General features: G+C 47.2%; 1 protein-coding gene across 16 annotated transcripts in view; it reads left to right on the top strand.

Moving 5' to 3' along the window:
• Positions 1-17,709, top strand: part of PUM1 (pumilio RNA binding family member 1) — a 1,312,543-nt gene that overhangs the window by 1,013,803 nt on the left and 281,031 nt on the right. For all 16 annotated transcript variants that reach the window (XM_069623037.1, XM_069623034.1, XM_069623036.1 and 13 more), the window contains one exon: positions 12,860-12,989. In XM_069623037.1, the coding sequence (XP_069479138.1) occupies positions 12,860-12,989 (130 nt within the window). The remainder of the gene's footprint in view (positions 1-12,859; positions 12,990-17,709) is intronic.

The raw sequence follows: 17,709 nt of genomic DNA, 5'->3' as shown, positions 1-17,709 counted from the left end.
TCAAGACGTCCTGGGCGGCAGAGTGGCCCATCGCATCGACGAATGGGAAAGAATTACATCGGACTGTTGGGGATTGGACACGGTGAGACTAGGCCACTCTTTGCAGTTCAAGGTCATGCCATCTCCATTCCTCCTGTGTATTCGGCGCAACCCCATCTTCATATCTTACAGCAGGATGTTGTTCTTATGCTGCAAAAAGGGGCTATACAATTGGCTCCTGTGGCCGAGAGAGGCCTGGGGGTCTACTCGCGTTACTTCTTGGTTAAAAAAAAAACCAACTGCAAGTGGCTACCCATTCTGGACTTTCGAGCTCTCAACAAGACTCTGCAACGCCTGAAGTTAAAGATGCTTACACGTCAGGTGGTCATCCGGTCGATATGACCGGGGGATTTTCTGGCGGCGTCGGACTTGCAAGACACAGATTTCCACAAAACCCTGCGTCGGTGACACAGAAAATTCCTGAGGTTCGTGGTGGGTCAGAGTCATTGCCAATTCAAAGTGCTCCCATTCGGTCTAAAATTGTCTCCCAGGACGTTTACGAAATGTTTGGCTCCGTTGGCAGCATGGCTATGACGAGAAGGTCATCACGTCTACCCTTACCTGGACGACTGGCTAATATGGGGATTGTTGCCGGCAGTAGCGTAGGCAAGCCTCGATGTTACCATGCAGCTGCTACAACGGTTGGGCTTTGCAGTCAACTTCGAGAAATCCTTTCCGTCTCCCTCCAGGAGCTTGGTGTTTTTGGGCGCGGAATTCCAGACTCAGTCGGGACTGGTGAAACCTTCTATCGAGCGTTCAAAAACTCGAGCAGAAAGCAAAGGAGTGGAGAGCTGGAACCAGAGTGTCAATCAGAAGCTACAGGTCACTTCTAGGAGCCATGGCGTCATGTATCCCGTTAGTGAAGAACTGCCGTCTCTTCATGAGGCCAATACAAGAATTTCTGGCGGAACAGTGGTCTCAAAGTCATGGATTGTGGTCCGACAAAGTGATGATCAACAGCGATCTACTAGAAGCGATTCGGTGGTGGCAACTCTCAGACAATCTGACAAGAGGAATGCCTCTGCTAGAGCTGGAATTTCAATCCACAATTGTGACTGATGCCTCTCAAACATGGTGGGGAGCTCATCTGGGGTCCTTACAAGTTCTAGGTCGGTGGTCCCCAGAAGAATCGAGCCTTCACATCAATTTTCTGGGACTAAATGCGGTTCATTGGGCTCTGAAATCGTTTTTGCCGCGCATACGCGGATCAGTCGTGAGAGTGCTAACGGACAATATGACCACAATGTTCTACCTCAGGAAGCATTGTGACGTTTCACCTACCAGGGGTGATGAATGTACAGGCAGACTCTCTCAGCAGGGAGACGAACCAACTCCACGAGTGGCAGCTGAACGATCAGCAAGTGTTGAGCATCTTCAGGAAATTGGGTCGTCCTTCGCTGGATCTCTTCGCAACCCGGGAGAACAAAGTGCAAGCAGTTCGCCAGCAGATGGCCTCAGCCCAATTCGCTGGGGGATGCGTTCTTCCCGTGGACGGGCAGGTTCGCGTACGCGTTCCCTCCGTTTCCGCTCATTCGACGGACCCTCCAGTGGATTCAGAAGTATCCATGCCGTGTGATTCTGATTGCACCTCACTGGGCCAGGCAGCCATGGTTTTCGGACCTGCTCCATCTATCCGTGGCAGAACCAGTGAGATTTCAAGTGACGCTGGACCTTCTGTTTCAAGACAAAGGAGCAGTTTGGCATCCCAACCCGGGCTCCCTCAGCCTAACGGCTTGGCTCCTGACTTCTCAGAGTTTGGTTCGCTGAACATTTCTAGAGATTGTCGCTGCATTTTAGAGGCGGCGAGGGCCCGTCCACGAATGTCTCATATGCATGCAAGTGGAAAAGGTTCTGTGTGGGGGTGTAAGGACCAGCCGTGGGTGGACCCTTTAAACATTTAATCGGAGCAAATTATGCCTTATTTGCTACACTTCCATAAAATTTCATCTGGTGGCCATTTCTAGGTTTACTCGAAAGAGGCACTAGACTCCGTTGTTCAGTGATGGACTAGTCAAACTTTTTCTGAAAGGTTTATTTCCGACTTTTCCTCTGGCCAAGAAGTTCCCTCCTGGTTGGAGTCTCAATCTGGTGCTATCAGGACGAATAATGTCATCGATGCCCCTGAAATCTTTGTAATGGAAAAAGGCCTTTTTGGTGGCCATTACATCAACAAGAAGAATGTCGGAGCTGCAAGCTCTGGTGATTGATCCCCCATACTTACGTTTCTTCAAGGACAAGGTGGCGTTGGCGACTAACCCTCATTTTATTCCAAAAGTACCAACTACGCTCCATAAACACTCTTCTATTGTGCTACCAGCATTCTTCATTGTGGCTTCCTCATTGGCAGAGAAGGCTCGCCATACGTTGGATATCAAAAGAGCATTGAAGTTTTATCTGAGTCGTAGTCAAGAATTCAGGCGTACGAGACAACTGTTTGTTGCTTATGGACCCTCAGTAAAAGGAAGACCAATCTCCACACAAGGACTATCCTGCTGGGTTACGTCAGCTATTGCCTTCTGTCACTCTTAGGCGGGGAAGCCTCTGGAAAGGCGTCCAAAGGCTCACTCGACAAGATCCACTGCGTCATCAGCTGCATTATGGTTGGGGGGGGGTTCCGCTGGTGGACTTCTGTCAGGCGGCCCCCTGGTCGGCGCCACATAAATTTACTCAGCATTGTTGCCTGGAGCAACAGCATGGAGCAGATATGCAGATGGGACGTGCAGTCCTGCAACACTTGTTTCAGTAAGGTAAGCCCCCACAGAGTGGGGTACCGGTTTCAATGTACCATGGTTGCTGCTTTCTTGCTGATTGTATGTGTGCATTCCTATTGTATTGGTTTGCATTACACGCCTCCATGTATAAGGATACTGCTATGTAATCAATTCTAAGCATGTGAATCCATGAAAGATCCAATGCTGGAGAAGGGAGTAGTTTCTTACCTGTAACTCCATTTCTCCATCTTTGGTATCTTTCATGGATTCCCATGCGCCCTCTGGCCTCCCCTGAATGCAAACCTGGTATTGCCTCTACTTTGGAGGTTAACATCTGAAGGGAGCTGCGGGGCGGGCCATTCATACCTTAAGTCCTATTGGGTCATGCGTAAGCATCCCAAAAGGATGTCGGTAGGACACAAGTGTCGGGTTTTCCAATGGAAAACGCTTTAAAAAAAGATACAGAGGGTTCCCGGCCTGACGGGTAATATTCTAAGCATCTGAATCCATGAAAGATACCAACGCTGGAGAAATGGAGTTACGGGTAAGAAACTACTCACTTTTCCATCGCACCCCGCAAGGGCGACTCCTTCCCGAAGATACGCCCCAGCGGGAGGAAACCCTCTGGTTCTGGTAACCGCACACACTGGGTCTAGCCCAGCTACCAGCCTTACAGCCGAGCGGTCATCAGTTCCTTCCGGAATCAGTGTGGAAGGACCGCAAGGTTTGTTTACCTGGAGTACACCCGAGGGGCTACGCACTAGCACCGGCTCAATTTCCGGGTAGGTGCCTGCATGCAGCACTACCGGCGACCACACCGAGGGCAGTACACCATCCAGGTCTAGATCTGAGGTGCGGGTAGGTCTCTTGCTCCACCACCAAGAGTATTGAAGGAGTGCAGGCCCAGGGAACCATGCACCATGAATTTGGCACGTAGCTTGACAAAATGGCCGCTGAGACAGACCACATGGCCGCTCGTCCGATGCCACTCCTAGAAACCAAGCAGGCGGGTGAACGAATTTCGTGGTGGGACTGGTGTCAACCAGGTAAGTGGCCTACAGTTTACCCATCAGCGCACGGCAGGTTCATCCTGCCACCTACGCAGTGTGCTCTGGCCCCCAGCCACTCAGTCAGCCTCTTCAGCCTTCGTAAACAGGTTCTTAGATAGGTTCCTGGTGCTGATGTGAACCCCCAAATGGGGGAGAGGGGCGCATCCTACGGGATGCATTCAGGGACTTTCTCCCTCCGGTCACCCCACTGGTGCCCATAGACATTCCTCCCATGGCCCTAGCTCCACAGGCCCCAGGGCAGCCCGCGCTGCCCCTGCTGGCCCTGGCGATGCCAGCTCCCTTGCCAGTTCAGTTTGTTTCACAACACCGTCTGGCTCCAGTCCCCACACCGCAGCCCACGGCGTCCAGCACTCTGCTACCCGCTCTGGACCAGCCGGACACTCAGATGGGCACAGACGAAATGGGGAACCCTGACACACCATCGCCAGTGAAGGCCTTCTATGACAGGCTTGGCAGAATATTTGGGCCTTCCTCAACCCGAGGTAGAGCAGCCTGAGGAATGTGTCTTGGCAGAAGTCCTCACCCTACGACCCCCTACCATAACGGGTATCCCGATGCAGAAAGCCGTTGTGGCCCTGGCAACAAAGGGCTGGCTCAAGCCACCCTGGGCCCAACCTGTCAATAAGAGCCTTAATGCCAAGTGTAGACAGACTGAGGGGGAATCCACTCTTGCTTTCGGTGCATTCTTCAATGATTGCTGCAGCGCCACTCTACTCTAAGCCTCAGTTATCCTTGGCCACCTCATCCTCTGCGCTCCTAGGCAAGGAGATCTTGGAGGCGTATGGGAAGAAACTGTACTCCGCCTCCTTGCACATGTCAATCCAACATGGATGCCATGCTGGCAGCCGCTAACCAAAGGCTTTGGTGGGAAGTAGCAGACTTCCTTCCAGTGCAGAGCCAGGCATGCTTCAAGGCAGGTCTAGGATAAGCCAAGCTGGTTGTGCAGGACATCATGGAGTCCACATTGGCTCACATCGATACCTCTGGCCGGACCATCTGTATCGCCACGGACATGAGATGGATGGATGGATGGATGGATGGATGGATGGATGGATGGATGGATGGATGGATGGATGGATGGATGGATGGATGGCCTGGCTTCAAGCTACTAAGTTTAACCCTGATGTCCAGGAACGCATATTGGACCTTCCGTTCCAAGAGTAGTGACCTCTTCCACTCTACCACTGACGAGAAATTGGATAAAAACAAAAATAGCTCGCAAATGCAAAGACTTTATCAATCCCGATGAAGGCCACGCCCAAGGCATACACCCAGTTGCATCAACGCTCGGACAAGGGGCAGTCGTTCGGTGGGTTTCCAGGAATGGAACGGAGGTCGAGACAACCGCACTGCTCGCCCAGTCAGCACCGACAAAGACAACAAAAACGGGAAGGGGGGGCAAAGGATTCTTCCAGTGGCCGCCCCTCCTCAGCAGCAGCTTCAGAAGGAAAAAAGGCATGAAACGTCTCTTTGGGTCCACGTGTATACAGTGGGGGGCAGGCTTGCCTTTCACGTGCAATTTTGGCGCCAGAATATCGCAGACCCCTGGATCCTCTCTGTAGTATCCTCGTAGTACCGCCTAACAGTCCCTTCTCCTTCCTCCACTCCCATAGATTGGTACAGCAACTCTGTTGGTAGAGATAGTCACTTGTCGAGAGCCAGGCAGTGGAAGAAGTCCCAGCCTCCCATAGAGGATTGGGCTTTTATTCCAGGATTTTCGCCATGCAAAAGAAGAACCAGGCTGGCCTGTGAGTTGTTGGACCTATCCACCCTCTACCTCTCCCTCTTCAACAATTCAAGATGGTTACGCCAGCGCTCATTGCGGAGACACTAGACAGGGGGGACTGGATGTGCTCCCTGGATCTGAAGGACGCCTATCTACATGTCCCTATCTGGCAGCCGCTTTGCTCCTTCCTACGTTTCAGGATCATGGGCTGCCATTTACCCTTTGGCCTCAACTAAGCCCCCAGGGTATTCACCAGACTCATGAATGCAGTGGCAGCCTTCCTCAGGGTCCAGGGGCACCACGTCTACCCGTACCTAGACGACTGGCTCGTCAGGGCGACATCCCCGAAGGGAAATACCCATGCCTCCTCTGCACTGATGAACACACTCCATGACCTGCGGTTTACTATTAACCTCAAGAAGTCTCAGCTGCTGCCCACGCAGAACCTCACCTTCCTGGGCCTCATCTGGGTTATGAGGTCCAAGAGGGTCTTCTCGGAGGACAAGATTACGGCCATCATAAGGCTACTTCCTTACCAGGGCAGTAACCTCGGCCTGGTAGTACCAGCACCTACTGGGTATCATGGCAGCGGTGCTACTGGCCGTTCCGCACCAGCGACTTAGGATGAGGAGGTTACAGCTGCACTTTGCAGTCTTTTGGAATCGGGAGAAGGGCTCCCAAGGAGAGCTGGTCAGCATACCTCCTTCTCTCCATGCGTACCTCACATGGTGGACCAAGGACTTCACCCTGTGTACAGGCATGCCCTTCCGGCAGCCACCCTGCAGGTCAGTGTTGGGGAGAATTCTCAAATGTGCCAATTCCTCCCGCCTGAAAAGCCCTCCAGTTCTTTTGCTAAACTTTGGGACTTCAAACTTTTTATTTCTGTTTGATTTCTGTTTATTTCTTTGGTTCTGGAGTCTTAACTCCATAGGCATCATCTTTGCATTTGTGTCACACAGCACCCTCGGCGCAGTGACGCAGGGAAGCCTTTTAGGCACTCCCAAGGTTTAAACACCTTCTCTGGAATAAACTACTGTTTCCCAGAGAAAGTAAAGTGAAAATGACTAGAAAAGTCTCTTCAAATTCCTAGACCCAGCACACACTATCTTACAATCGAGTGCTGGAGGGGTTACCCAGTATCCCCCATGTGTAGAAACTCATGTAGCAGTCAATTGTTAGCATTTCCTATCGAAATGGCTGGTGGGGGTGGTTTTACAACTAACTTCCATGATTTTTCCCGACTGCAAACACGGGTAGCAAAAATCGCAAGAGCCATATTTTTCAAGATGGCGCCTAAGCCCCCTTTTGTTTAAAGAAGTCAGGGGCTTCTTTTTTCACCATTTCTTTTTTGGAAAGGTCCTTCTAGAGTTTGTGTCTGCGCGCCAAACTAGGTTTGGTCCCTTTGTTCTTACGCCTTTGGCAGGCTTCAGGACTGAAGACCGCCTCTGGCGCCCCAGTGTCTGGAGTGGGCAGGAAGTGAGGGAGGTGCCCGAAACTCCCTGTGCTTAGTCTCCTAGGAGACCCAAATTCACTCTGGCGTGATTGGCTGGCTGACTGTCCAGCAAAGACAGCCACCCTGCTGGGTGAGTGGCAGCTAGGCTGGAATGAATGGGAGAAAACTGGTTAAAAGGAGGGTCTCTTGGCTTGGAAGGCAGAGTAGGCCACTGGAACGAAAGAACCGGAGATGAGCTGGAAGAGGACCACTGCTGCAACTCCTGGGCCGTTGATTTGCCTGTTGAAGCCCTGCTGCAGGTCCGAATCGCCAAGTTCATCTCGACAGAGAAGCCCTTCAAGGACGTCTCCCTTTGAGTTGGTGGGACCAATCAAATCGTAAGCCACCTGGACACCATTCTTGCAGCTGGTTGTATTTTCCTCAGTGCTGCAGGAAACCGAATAACCAGGGAGAAGGACACCAGTTTGTGTGCTTGAAGACAGCTACCGCAATCGAACTTTTGCCAGTTTGCCAGCTTAGTGACCAGTCCCTGTGCAGTGCAGGAGTCCCCTGACGTCCTCCCTCTTGTCCCCGCGACTAAGGCTCAGGAACGGCGAGATCTGCAGGAACAGAAGGTTCCAGCTGCACCTTTTTCTTCAAAATAAGCTACTGTGAAAACCCGACCGAGAGAACTTACCTCTCACTGCGAAAGGGCGTGAAACTTCGGCAACTTGCACGCCTAATCAGCTTGTGACCCGACACATGATTGATGGATTTTTTATTTCTATCGCGCTCGTACACAAGTGTTTCAGAGCGCGACAAGGCAAGGGAGGGGAACAGGGGAGAACAAAACGGCGATCTTACTAGGCCCAGTGATATTGAGAACGCGCAAGAGCATAGGAGAGGGGGGAGGGGAAAAGTGCATGGAAGGGGGGACAGGCGGAAAGTGCAAAGCAGAGGAGTAACGGATAAATAACAATAAATAAATAATAAAGGCAACAAACAGTGGTAATGCAGCCAGCAATTTGCAAGTGCTAGATTTAATGGTGACCGGATGAGCAGGTACCTGGGCCCAAAAGACAGAGGGTGGCCAGGTGCACGGTGCCAAGAGAGAACAGATCAGCAGGGGAGAGGGGGAGCGAAGGAAGAAGAAAAGAGGAAGGTCTTGAGATGCTTCTGGAACCGGAGATGGTTCTCAAGTTTTAGAGTGGCAGGGAGGCTGTTCCAGAGGCAGGCCCCAGCCGAAGACGGAGATCTACCCATAGCTCGTTTCTTAGAAAAACGACTGACCCTGAGTGAGTTGGAGGTAGAGGAGCGAAGAGCTCGAGAAGAGGTATTTGCGGTGGGATAGCTGAAGGTATTTTGGACCCAGGCCCCAGAAAGCCTTATGGACAATGCAGAGGGTTTTGAATTTAATCCTTGCATCCACTGGGAGCCAGTGAAGAGATTTCAGAGCTGGAGAGATACGATCCCAGGGCTTGAGTTTAAGGACAAGTCTCGCAGTCCTGTTCTGGATTAGTTGTAGAGGGCGGAGAGTAGAGGCAGGTAGATTTAGAAAGAGGCTGTTACAATAGTCCAAGCTAGAGAGAACCAGAGCTTGAGATACCATGAGCTTCTGGGGGAAGGAGAGGAAAGGCAGAGTACCTCTGAGGAGGTGCAGTCGGAAATTTGACTTTGAACCTTTCTTCTGTGAACTACTTCTGAGAACCGTTGCAAAGACTTTTCCGTTTAACTACCAGAACCGTTTTTACCTATACAAGACACTAGTCCATTGACTTTGGCCCATCTATTGCATTGAACCAACTCCTCTCGTGAACTCAAACTATTTGCACTGCTTAAGAGTAACTGCAATATTTGTTTTATTAACGTATGCATTTTTGCTCCTACATCAAATGCGCTGAATGCCATTTTGCTCCTCCAAAGTAGTGTAAATGTTTCAGAACTGATTAGTGTGAAGTATTGTCGTATACTTTCTTTGTGATATTAATTGCCTCATTTTAGTGAATGTTTTCTAACTGACTGTTATAAATTAAGAAGTGTTTTACCAAGAAATCATAAGACTAAGTGTCTATCTGTTTGTAGAGCACTGTGTAACACCATTACAAGCTCACATTCCTCGAGATAAGCGTGGCTGCTCAACTCGCTACCAAAAACTGTGTGGTACAGACTTATTAAAAAAAAGTTGGTTTTGCTTACACCTGTAGTCCTAGTTGTGTAGTGGTCCCAAAGGGTACTGCTACACACTTTGCCTAACAGTCAGCATCACTAGGGACACCTCCCTGGAAGTCTGGGGTGCCACTCTGGACAGCCACAGCGTCCAGAGTCTTGACCCTGCAGGAACAGCAGTCGCATATCAATTGGCTGGAGCGCAGGGCCATCTGGCTAGTCCTCAGAGCCTTCCTTCTGTTCATTGGGGGCAGGAAAGTCCTTATCCAGACCCACAACTCTACCAGCATGTATATGTGAACATGCAGGGTAGTACTAGGTCCCCAGCGGTCAGCGTGTGGGAATGGGCCCTGGAGAACATCTACCTCACGGCCGTCCACCTCCCAGGGGAGGCCAACTTGAAAGCGGACAGACTCAGCAGACTGGGAGTGGACAATTACAAATGGCAATTGAACGACCAGGTGCTGCAGATGGTTAACACATGGGGCCACCCTCAGATGGATTTATCTGCCTCATGGAAGAACAGGAAGTACCATCAGTTTCCGTCTTGGCAGGGCCCTGGCTCCCTGGGCAACGCATTGCAGATGTAATGGGAGGGCATGACCGCCTATGCCTTTCATCCCACACCCCTGATCACCAGGTTAACCCTCCGGATAAAGGAAGCTTGTCACCTCAGCATCATTTTGATGGCTATCTGGTGGCTGGCGAGACCGTGGTTCTCTGAGCTGCTCAGCCTCACGGACAGACCACGCATTCACCTTCCGCTAGGCCTAGCACATCTCCTGTCCCAGCAGGAGGGCAGGGTCCTCCACCCTGCTCCTCAGAAGTTAGCCCTCACAGCGTGGTTCCTGAGCAGATCACCCTCAAGCACCTGAACCTATCTCGGGCCAACCTGGAGATCATTCAGGGCGCCAGGAGCAAGGCTACCAGGAGCCAATACAAGAGTAAATGGAGTTTGTCACAGAGTGAACTCAAAGATGATCGACCCCATTACATGCACGCTGGATGATGTCTTCTCCTGCTCAGCGCACCTTGCACACTCAGGCATGCTGTTAGACGCATGTCGATCCTATCTGGCAGTGTTAGGCAAAGTTTGAATGCAGTACCCTCTGGGAACACTACAAGCAAATATGACTACAGTTATAGGCAACCCAACCTTTGGTATAAGCTTGTACTACACAGTTTTGGTAGTGTATTCAGAAGCCATGCTTATCTCAAGAGGGGAAATGTGAGCTGTAGTGGAGTTACACAAAGATTTACAGGTATTCAAATAAACTTACACTCAAGGTTTCTTGCATAAAAAAATAATAATTTATCAGTTATAAAGCCTTCTTCAGAAGGGAGCAATAGAATAGTAACATACAAATATACTTCAATACTGTACACTGAGTTTCTGAATCAGACAAGACCCTTTTGGGATGGCCCACAGACACAACCTACACCCACAGGTGTCTTCACTAACAAGGGTGCTGGGGACATTAATATCTTACTATTGGCATTCAGAACACTTATTAAAAAGTTTGGTAAAAGGCAAAGGTTATTAGAACACAAAATACAAATCTTCATAAGCAGGGCAAATATTTTGAGTCCACTAGAACAGTCATTCAATTCAATAGGCTAAGCCAAAGTCAATGGGCAAAAGTCTTGGATAGGATAAAGCACTTCTGTTAAGTATTGGAAAAGTCTTTGCACAAGTTCTTAGGAGCCTTTGAAGAAAAGAAGAATCGATTGTAGGGCCACAAGCTGATTAAACTTGTGAGTGGTGGAAGTTACAAGCACGTCTACACTAAGAGGTAAGTTCTTAGACTTGTTTTACAGTACCTTGGTCAAGAAGAAAAGATGTAGCTGAAGACTTCTGTTCCTGTGCAGCTATGCAGGTCTCACTGTTTCTGGGCCTCAGTCGTGGGGACAAGAGGGAAGATGTCTGGGGACTCCTGCACTGTCAAAACTGGCAACCGGCAAACTTTACTTTCAGTGGCTATTTCGCGTTTCAACTCCTTGCGGTACAGAAAATGGCAATAAGCGCGCTTCCTGGCTGTCAAGATGGACTTTCCTCACATCTGAGGTCCTGCACTCCATTCACACCATTGGTGTGAATGGTGATTTATTGTGATCACAGCCGACATGTGTTTCGACCATTCGGTCGTCCTCAAGGCAATAACTGATGGGGATAAATCCCTTGTGGCATGGATTCAGACACTTGGGTCTTAGGCTTGTGCCTAGTCCTTGGTAGTAACCTAAAGTGCACTCAGTAGTGGGAGCCCCAAAGGGTGCAGAAATAAAGTTTCTTGTAATCAAATTAGGTGGGCCAATATAAGGTTTCAATACCTAGACAGCGTATGGGTGGGGTAAATCCCACTTGCAGTAATGATGATTTCCCGAGATTACTGCAACTTTATTTCTCTACCCTTTGGGGCTCTCACTAATTGCCTTTTAGGTTACTAACTAGGACGAGGCACAAGCCTAAAACGCAAGTGTCTGAATCTATGCCACAAGGGATTTATCCCTATCATTTATTGCCTTTAGGACGACCGAATGGTCGAAACACACGTCGGCTGTGATCACAATAAATCACCATTCACACCACTGGATGGCTGTTTTTTGAGTGCTCAAAGACTTTGCAGCAATTCAACTAATGCCAAGATTAGAACATTAGAACAGTGTGTCCTTTGCGCAGTATAACTGCACATCCTATACTCTTGTGCTATACATTTAAACAACCTCTGTTTAAACTGGCTAAGTTCGGAGGAAGTGGTTTCCCAGTCCAGGCCCCCAGAATATGGAATGCACTCCCATTTAACAATGAGAGCTGTCAACTCTGTCAGCCTTTAAGGGGGGCAGTTAAACCGTATCCGTTTAACCAGAAACCTGGTTGGTGTATTGGGGACTCATTTGTTGTCATCCTGACTCTAGCATTGTTTTGTTTGTCGTCTCCCTGTTAATTGTGTGCTCTGACGCCTATGTGCATGTGGTGCATAACAAGAAATAAAATATCTTGCGGTCCTTATTGAACATTTTAAATTTCATCTTTTCTTTGGCCACAGAAGAAGTGTGTGTGTGTTCCATCATTAAATGTTAATTGGAGTTTTTTCTGTGTACTTTTACTTCATTGTAACCCACCATCCCATGGGGTATCTGCAGTATTTTTGCAACATATTCTTCTGCATTTTAGTTGCCTGAGAATAGATGGACTCTCTAAGCATTGTTTTAGATGACAGGCTTGAATACTGATCAAGTAGGCCAGTCATGAAATAAAAAAATAAAGGATCTATGCTTCCAGTTTGAAGTGAAATGCCATATTTAATTTCATTTTGCAAAAAATGTCCATGAATGTTTTCTTCATAATAGGGGCATAAAGATAATGCCTTTGCCATTTAATTGTTTTGTTGCAAATGCTTGTATGCACAATTGTCCTGGCTTATTTCCCATTTGTGGGAGTTTGGATGGGTATGACTTTGTAATTGTGTAAATTGATCGATTATACTTATGCTGAAGAGCTTTTGTTACAGGAGAGCTTCCTGCACCCTCAAATGTATCCATTCACTGTTTCCCTGATCAGAAAATACTGAATATGTTTCTGTTGTCTAGCTTGATTAATGGCCCTACTGTTCACAAATGTAGTTTTGAATGCTAATGTGGTGTCCTATTTAATCTCGGTAATTGCAGAGATCAAATGTTCCCCCTGGTTGATGTGAATGTTTATATTTGGCCTTAGGTTTATCCAGTTAAAACTTGAGCGAGCAACACCAGCAGAGCGTCAACTGGTCTTCAGTGAAATCCTGCAAGCAGCATACCAGCTTATGGTTGATGTTTTTGGCAATTATGTCATCCAAAAATTCTTTGAAGTAAGACCACCATTTTATTCCCTTCAATAAAATACAATGTTCAATGTAAAAGTAAGAGAGCAAATGATATGGCTATTTCTTTGCACACAGGAATAAAACTAATTTGAGATATGACAAATGCTGAACAAACTAAATGAGTCAATTTCCTTAGTAAACTTAAAGAATCCCAAGTCTAGAAAATACCTTCTTCCTGAGTTGATTGAACACAATCATAAAAAAAATACCTACCTCAAACTAGGCACACATCTCCTTCATTCGAGCTCTGAAATGCTTGTGTATGAGCACGATATAAATAATATATATATATATATATATCTCTCTCTCTCTCAGGACAAGGTGTAAAAAAAGAAAAAGTTTGGGAGTCCATGAAATATGGAGGAAAAGTTGCCCCAAGAGAAATTTCTGAAAAACTTCCTTTCAAAAAGTCAGCACAGCGTAAAAAACGGCCAAAAGATTAGATTTCCATAAAGTATGGAGGGAAAGATGCATAAAAAAAATTCTTGCCTAGCACCCAGCAACAGACATTCAGTCTCCATGATGTGTATTGGGACCAGACAGTACCAGCCCCCACATCCGGAGACATAGGCACATCTCCTCCTTCTCCTTCATCACCACACCGTTGGCCGCAATAACAGCAGCTTTTCCTGGAAAAGGACTTTCAATATGTGGCATATCCTGACCTGAAATTGCAGGATGAAGGCCAAAGAACAATGACCAACACAGCCATCTTGGGGTGCTAGCCACCGTTGGTAGCCATTTGCAGGAAACGCAAATGTACATGCGTAAAACGGTAGGAAAATAACTGATGACAGCAGCTCGTCCTAGGCACATTGTAAAAGTAACAAGAAAAGATATAAGGATACAAAGTATCCTAACTGCACTCCACTTTAAGGTGATGTGTGCAATTGTAACAATATAAGACTTTTGCAAAGACAGTCTCTCAGCTCTGATAGTCTTTTGTACTGATCATTTTCACCATAAGAATGGGCAAACGGTCAAGGAAAGGAAAGTGTAAGGCTTTACTTCCTTCCAAAATGTCTGGAAGGAGTTCAAAACAAAGCAAAAGGAAAGGGTGTCCCATAGAAGTCTATGGGAGGAAAGCAGCAAAAAGAAAATATTTCCTAACAGTAGGCAGCAGGCTATTCATTGAAGTAGACAAACTGCTTAGAAAATGCTCTTCAAGATGAGTGAGCAGCAGTTTCAGGAAGACTATGCTTAAGCCACTACCTGGAAACCTGCCAAGTTCCAAGCTGAAACTCAGGACAGGGACCGGTGCATGGTTTATTCCCTAGCTGCAGCTGATTAGTCCAACAGTTGGTTCTGTGTCACTTCTGAAGGCTCTAAGATGCAAGATCGTCTTGCAGGGGTTCGGATTTGTTGTCCCAACAGAACAAGGATCGAAACACCGAGACAGGTCTTCAGTAGATGGACCAGTATAGGTAGATTTCATCGCAGACCAGTGTTAGGTTAGATTTTTAATTTCTATGCTACATCTTCCTCAGCTGTTGGATCCCCAGAACTTATTGCTGGACTTGTGGATTTTTTTATTTTTTTTTGTTCCTGAGTGAGAACATTTTCCCCCACTCACCCTTTATTTTACTCTTTTTATGAGTGTCATTTTGCTGACTCTACTTAGTGTGTTTTTGAAGATATCATTTCCTATGACTTTTTAGTCATCGTTGCAGCACAAAGCACTTTATGTGCAGTGTTGCTGGTTTGCCTTTGGGGCATCCCTTTTTATTTTCCCCTGATTTACCTTGGGTGATATTAGGCAGAATTCGATGCAGTACCCTCTGGGATCACCCATCCAATTAGGACTACAGGTGTAAGCAAAACCAACCTTTGGTAGAAGTCTGTACTACAGTTTTTGGTAGCAAGCTGAGCAGCCAGGCTTATATCAAGCGGGAATATGAGCAGTACAAGGATGTTACACAGGTCTTAAATCAGTGGTTCAAGTAGACACTTTTGCTCAGTTTCTTGGAAAAACACCTATTCATTAGTCATTTAGAAAACATTCACTCGCAGGAGGCAACTTAATATTATACACAAACACACTTCAATAACAAACCATTACATTTCTGAGTAATGTAGGCTCCCCTGACATAGGAGAAAAATGGCATTTGATGCAACCTTCGTCGACAACTTCATAGAAGCCATCACCAACTTAGCCATCAACCACGAACACCTAATCATCCTGGGGGACTTCAACATCTGGTTTGAAGACAATCACACCAACTCCCATAACTCACTGACTGAACAACTCGCTACCATGAAACTACGACCACTAGTCGAAGGGGCAACACACTCGGCAGGACACACCCTCGACGCAATTTTCGCCAATGAAAAACTCATCACCACGGCACCGCCAATACAAATACTGTGGAGCGACCACCTCATCATCCCATTCGTGATCACTATGCCTACCCAAGTGTGCATCCAACCTCCTAAGCTCGCAACCACCACAAAAATAAACTGGAAGCACGTCAAAGAAAGCAACTTATTTAAACTGGAACTAACCAAACCCTCAATTACAGAAGTAGAGCTAGCTGACCTAGACGGGAAAGCGGAACTACTACACAAATGGATTGCACATACAATAGATAAGATCGCCCCAGAAAACCATTCACCCCATCAAAAAAAAGAGCAATGGCAAAATGGTTCACACCACTATTAAACACCATGAAAAAGGAAAACAAAAAGAGGGAACTGGAAACACTGTTCCAAAAACAAATCTGCGCATACAAGAAGGAAATTCAAAAGGCGAAGAGAAGGCATTATGATGACAGAATCACCAATGCCACCAACCCACAAAAATAAATGTTTAACATCATTAAATAGATGGAAAACCCACCAGGCTGCGATAATACCCCAAACCCCTCAGAGAATCTATGCAACGAGTTGGCAGACCACTTCAAGAAAAAAATCAATGACATCCGACAAACCATACAAAAGAGACCAACCAACCACAACATACAACCAAACAAACCTAACACAGAACCACAGCACCAACTAAAAAACGTTCCTGAAATATCATCGGAGGTATTCGCAATGCTGGTAAAATGCAGCAAGAAAGCTGGATCACCCATGGATCCTTGTCCCCCGGACATCTACAAATCAATCCTCGCACAAGGAACGCCAGCAGAATATTACAGAAACCTTCTAAATCTCATTAGTAACAGGGACTGTATGGAGGATCTTCAAATCAGCATATATTGAGCCGCTTCTAAAAAAACACAAGTGGCGACGTAGAATACCTCCAACTACAGCCTATCTCAAACATTCCCTAAACTTGTCCAAGAACACGTACAAAAACACCACCTGCTAGACCAAGCTCAAGGCGGCTTCAGACCAGCAAGAGGAACCGAAACTGCACTACTATCCATCTGGGACGACCTAAAAACTAACGCAGACTCAAACACAACCTAAGCCCTTGTTCTGCTCGACCTCTCCGCAGCCTTTGACACAGTTAGCCATGACACCCTGACCAAAAGACTAGAAGACATAGGCATAACCGACACAGCACTACTCTGGACTAAATCATTCCTAACAGACAGAACAGAAACCGTATGGATTAAACCCTTCAAATCCACTCCAAGAGTTAACGACTGTGGAGTGCCACAAGGATCCTCACTATCACCACTATACTTCAACATCTACCAGACTCTGGTCATCATAATCTTCAAAAAATACAACATTACCTGCTACAACTACGCAGATGACACTCAAATGATCTACAAAATCAAAGACACCGAAGCAGATCATTCAGCTATAATCGACTGTCTGAAAGAAGTCCTCAACTGGATGAATGCCAACAACCTGAAAATCAACCCAGGAAAGACAGAAATCATGATCATATCCAAAGACCAAGACAACGAAACCGCCATCCCGTGGCCAACGGAAATGGGAACCGCACCAACACAACTAAGGTAGTAAAAAATCTGGGAGTCCTGATGGACAACACCCTAATCTTAGATCCACAAATAAATGCAACAGTGAAGAAATGGTTTTTTCTTCTTCGCACGGCAAGAAGAATCCTACCTTTCCTCTCCTTAACGCACAAAACACTCAAAATCGTCGCCCCCATCATGTCAAGAATCGACTACCTCGGAATACCAGAATACCTCCTGACGAAACTTCAATGGATCCAAAATGCAGCAGCCAGAATACTCCTCAAACTATCCAGAAGAGACCATATCACGCCTGCCTTAAAACACTACACTGGCTCCCAATAAAAATGTGCATCACCTTCAAAACCATGTGCATAACGCACAGGGCAATCAATGGACAAGGAGCAGAATTCCTACAAAAGAAAATCTACAAACCAACAAGGCCCCTCTGATCCGGCAATGAAATCCACCTGGAACTAAAACCTTACCTTAAGAAACTTGGAGGCACCTCCTTCTACCACTTAGCTGCAAAAAACTGCAACATTCCAAAAGAAAATAAGAAACACGGAGGATCACCACAAATTCAGGAAATTACTAAACACCTGGCACTTCAGCACCACGGACTCAAACTAAAAACTGAAACCGAGAAAAAGGAGTAGGAAGGGAGGACAGGTGGGGTTGTGCAGGAGGCCTTGGAGCTGGGGGCCAGATGTGAAAGGGACCTTTAATGCTAGGTGGGCCCAGATCAGGACAGAGGCGCATCAAGGGAGACTACGCAAGCACTGCGTCGCAATTCAGGATAGAGATGCCAACTAATCAATTCCACTAACGAT

The sequence above is a fragment of the Ambystoma mexicanum genome, chromosome 11 (genome assembly GCF_040938575.1).
Source record: "Ambystoma mexicanum isolate Mex_15411 chromosome 11, UKY_AmexF1_1, whole genome shotgun sequence".
In the NCBI taxonomy this organism is placed as follows: Eukaryota; Metazoa; Chordata; class Amphibia; order Caudata; family Ambystomatidae; genus Ambystoma; species Ambystoma mexicanum.
The sequence above is the reverse complement of the archived record's forward strand: the minus strand, read 5'-3'. Positions and strand labels throughout refer to the sequence as shown.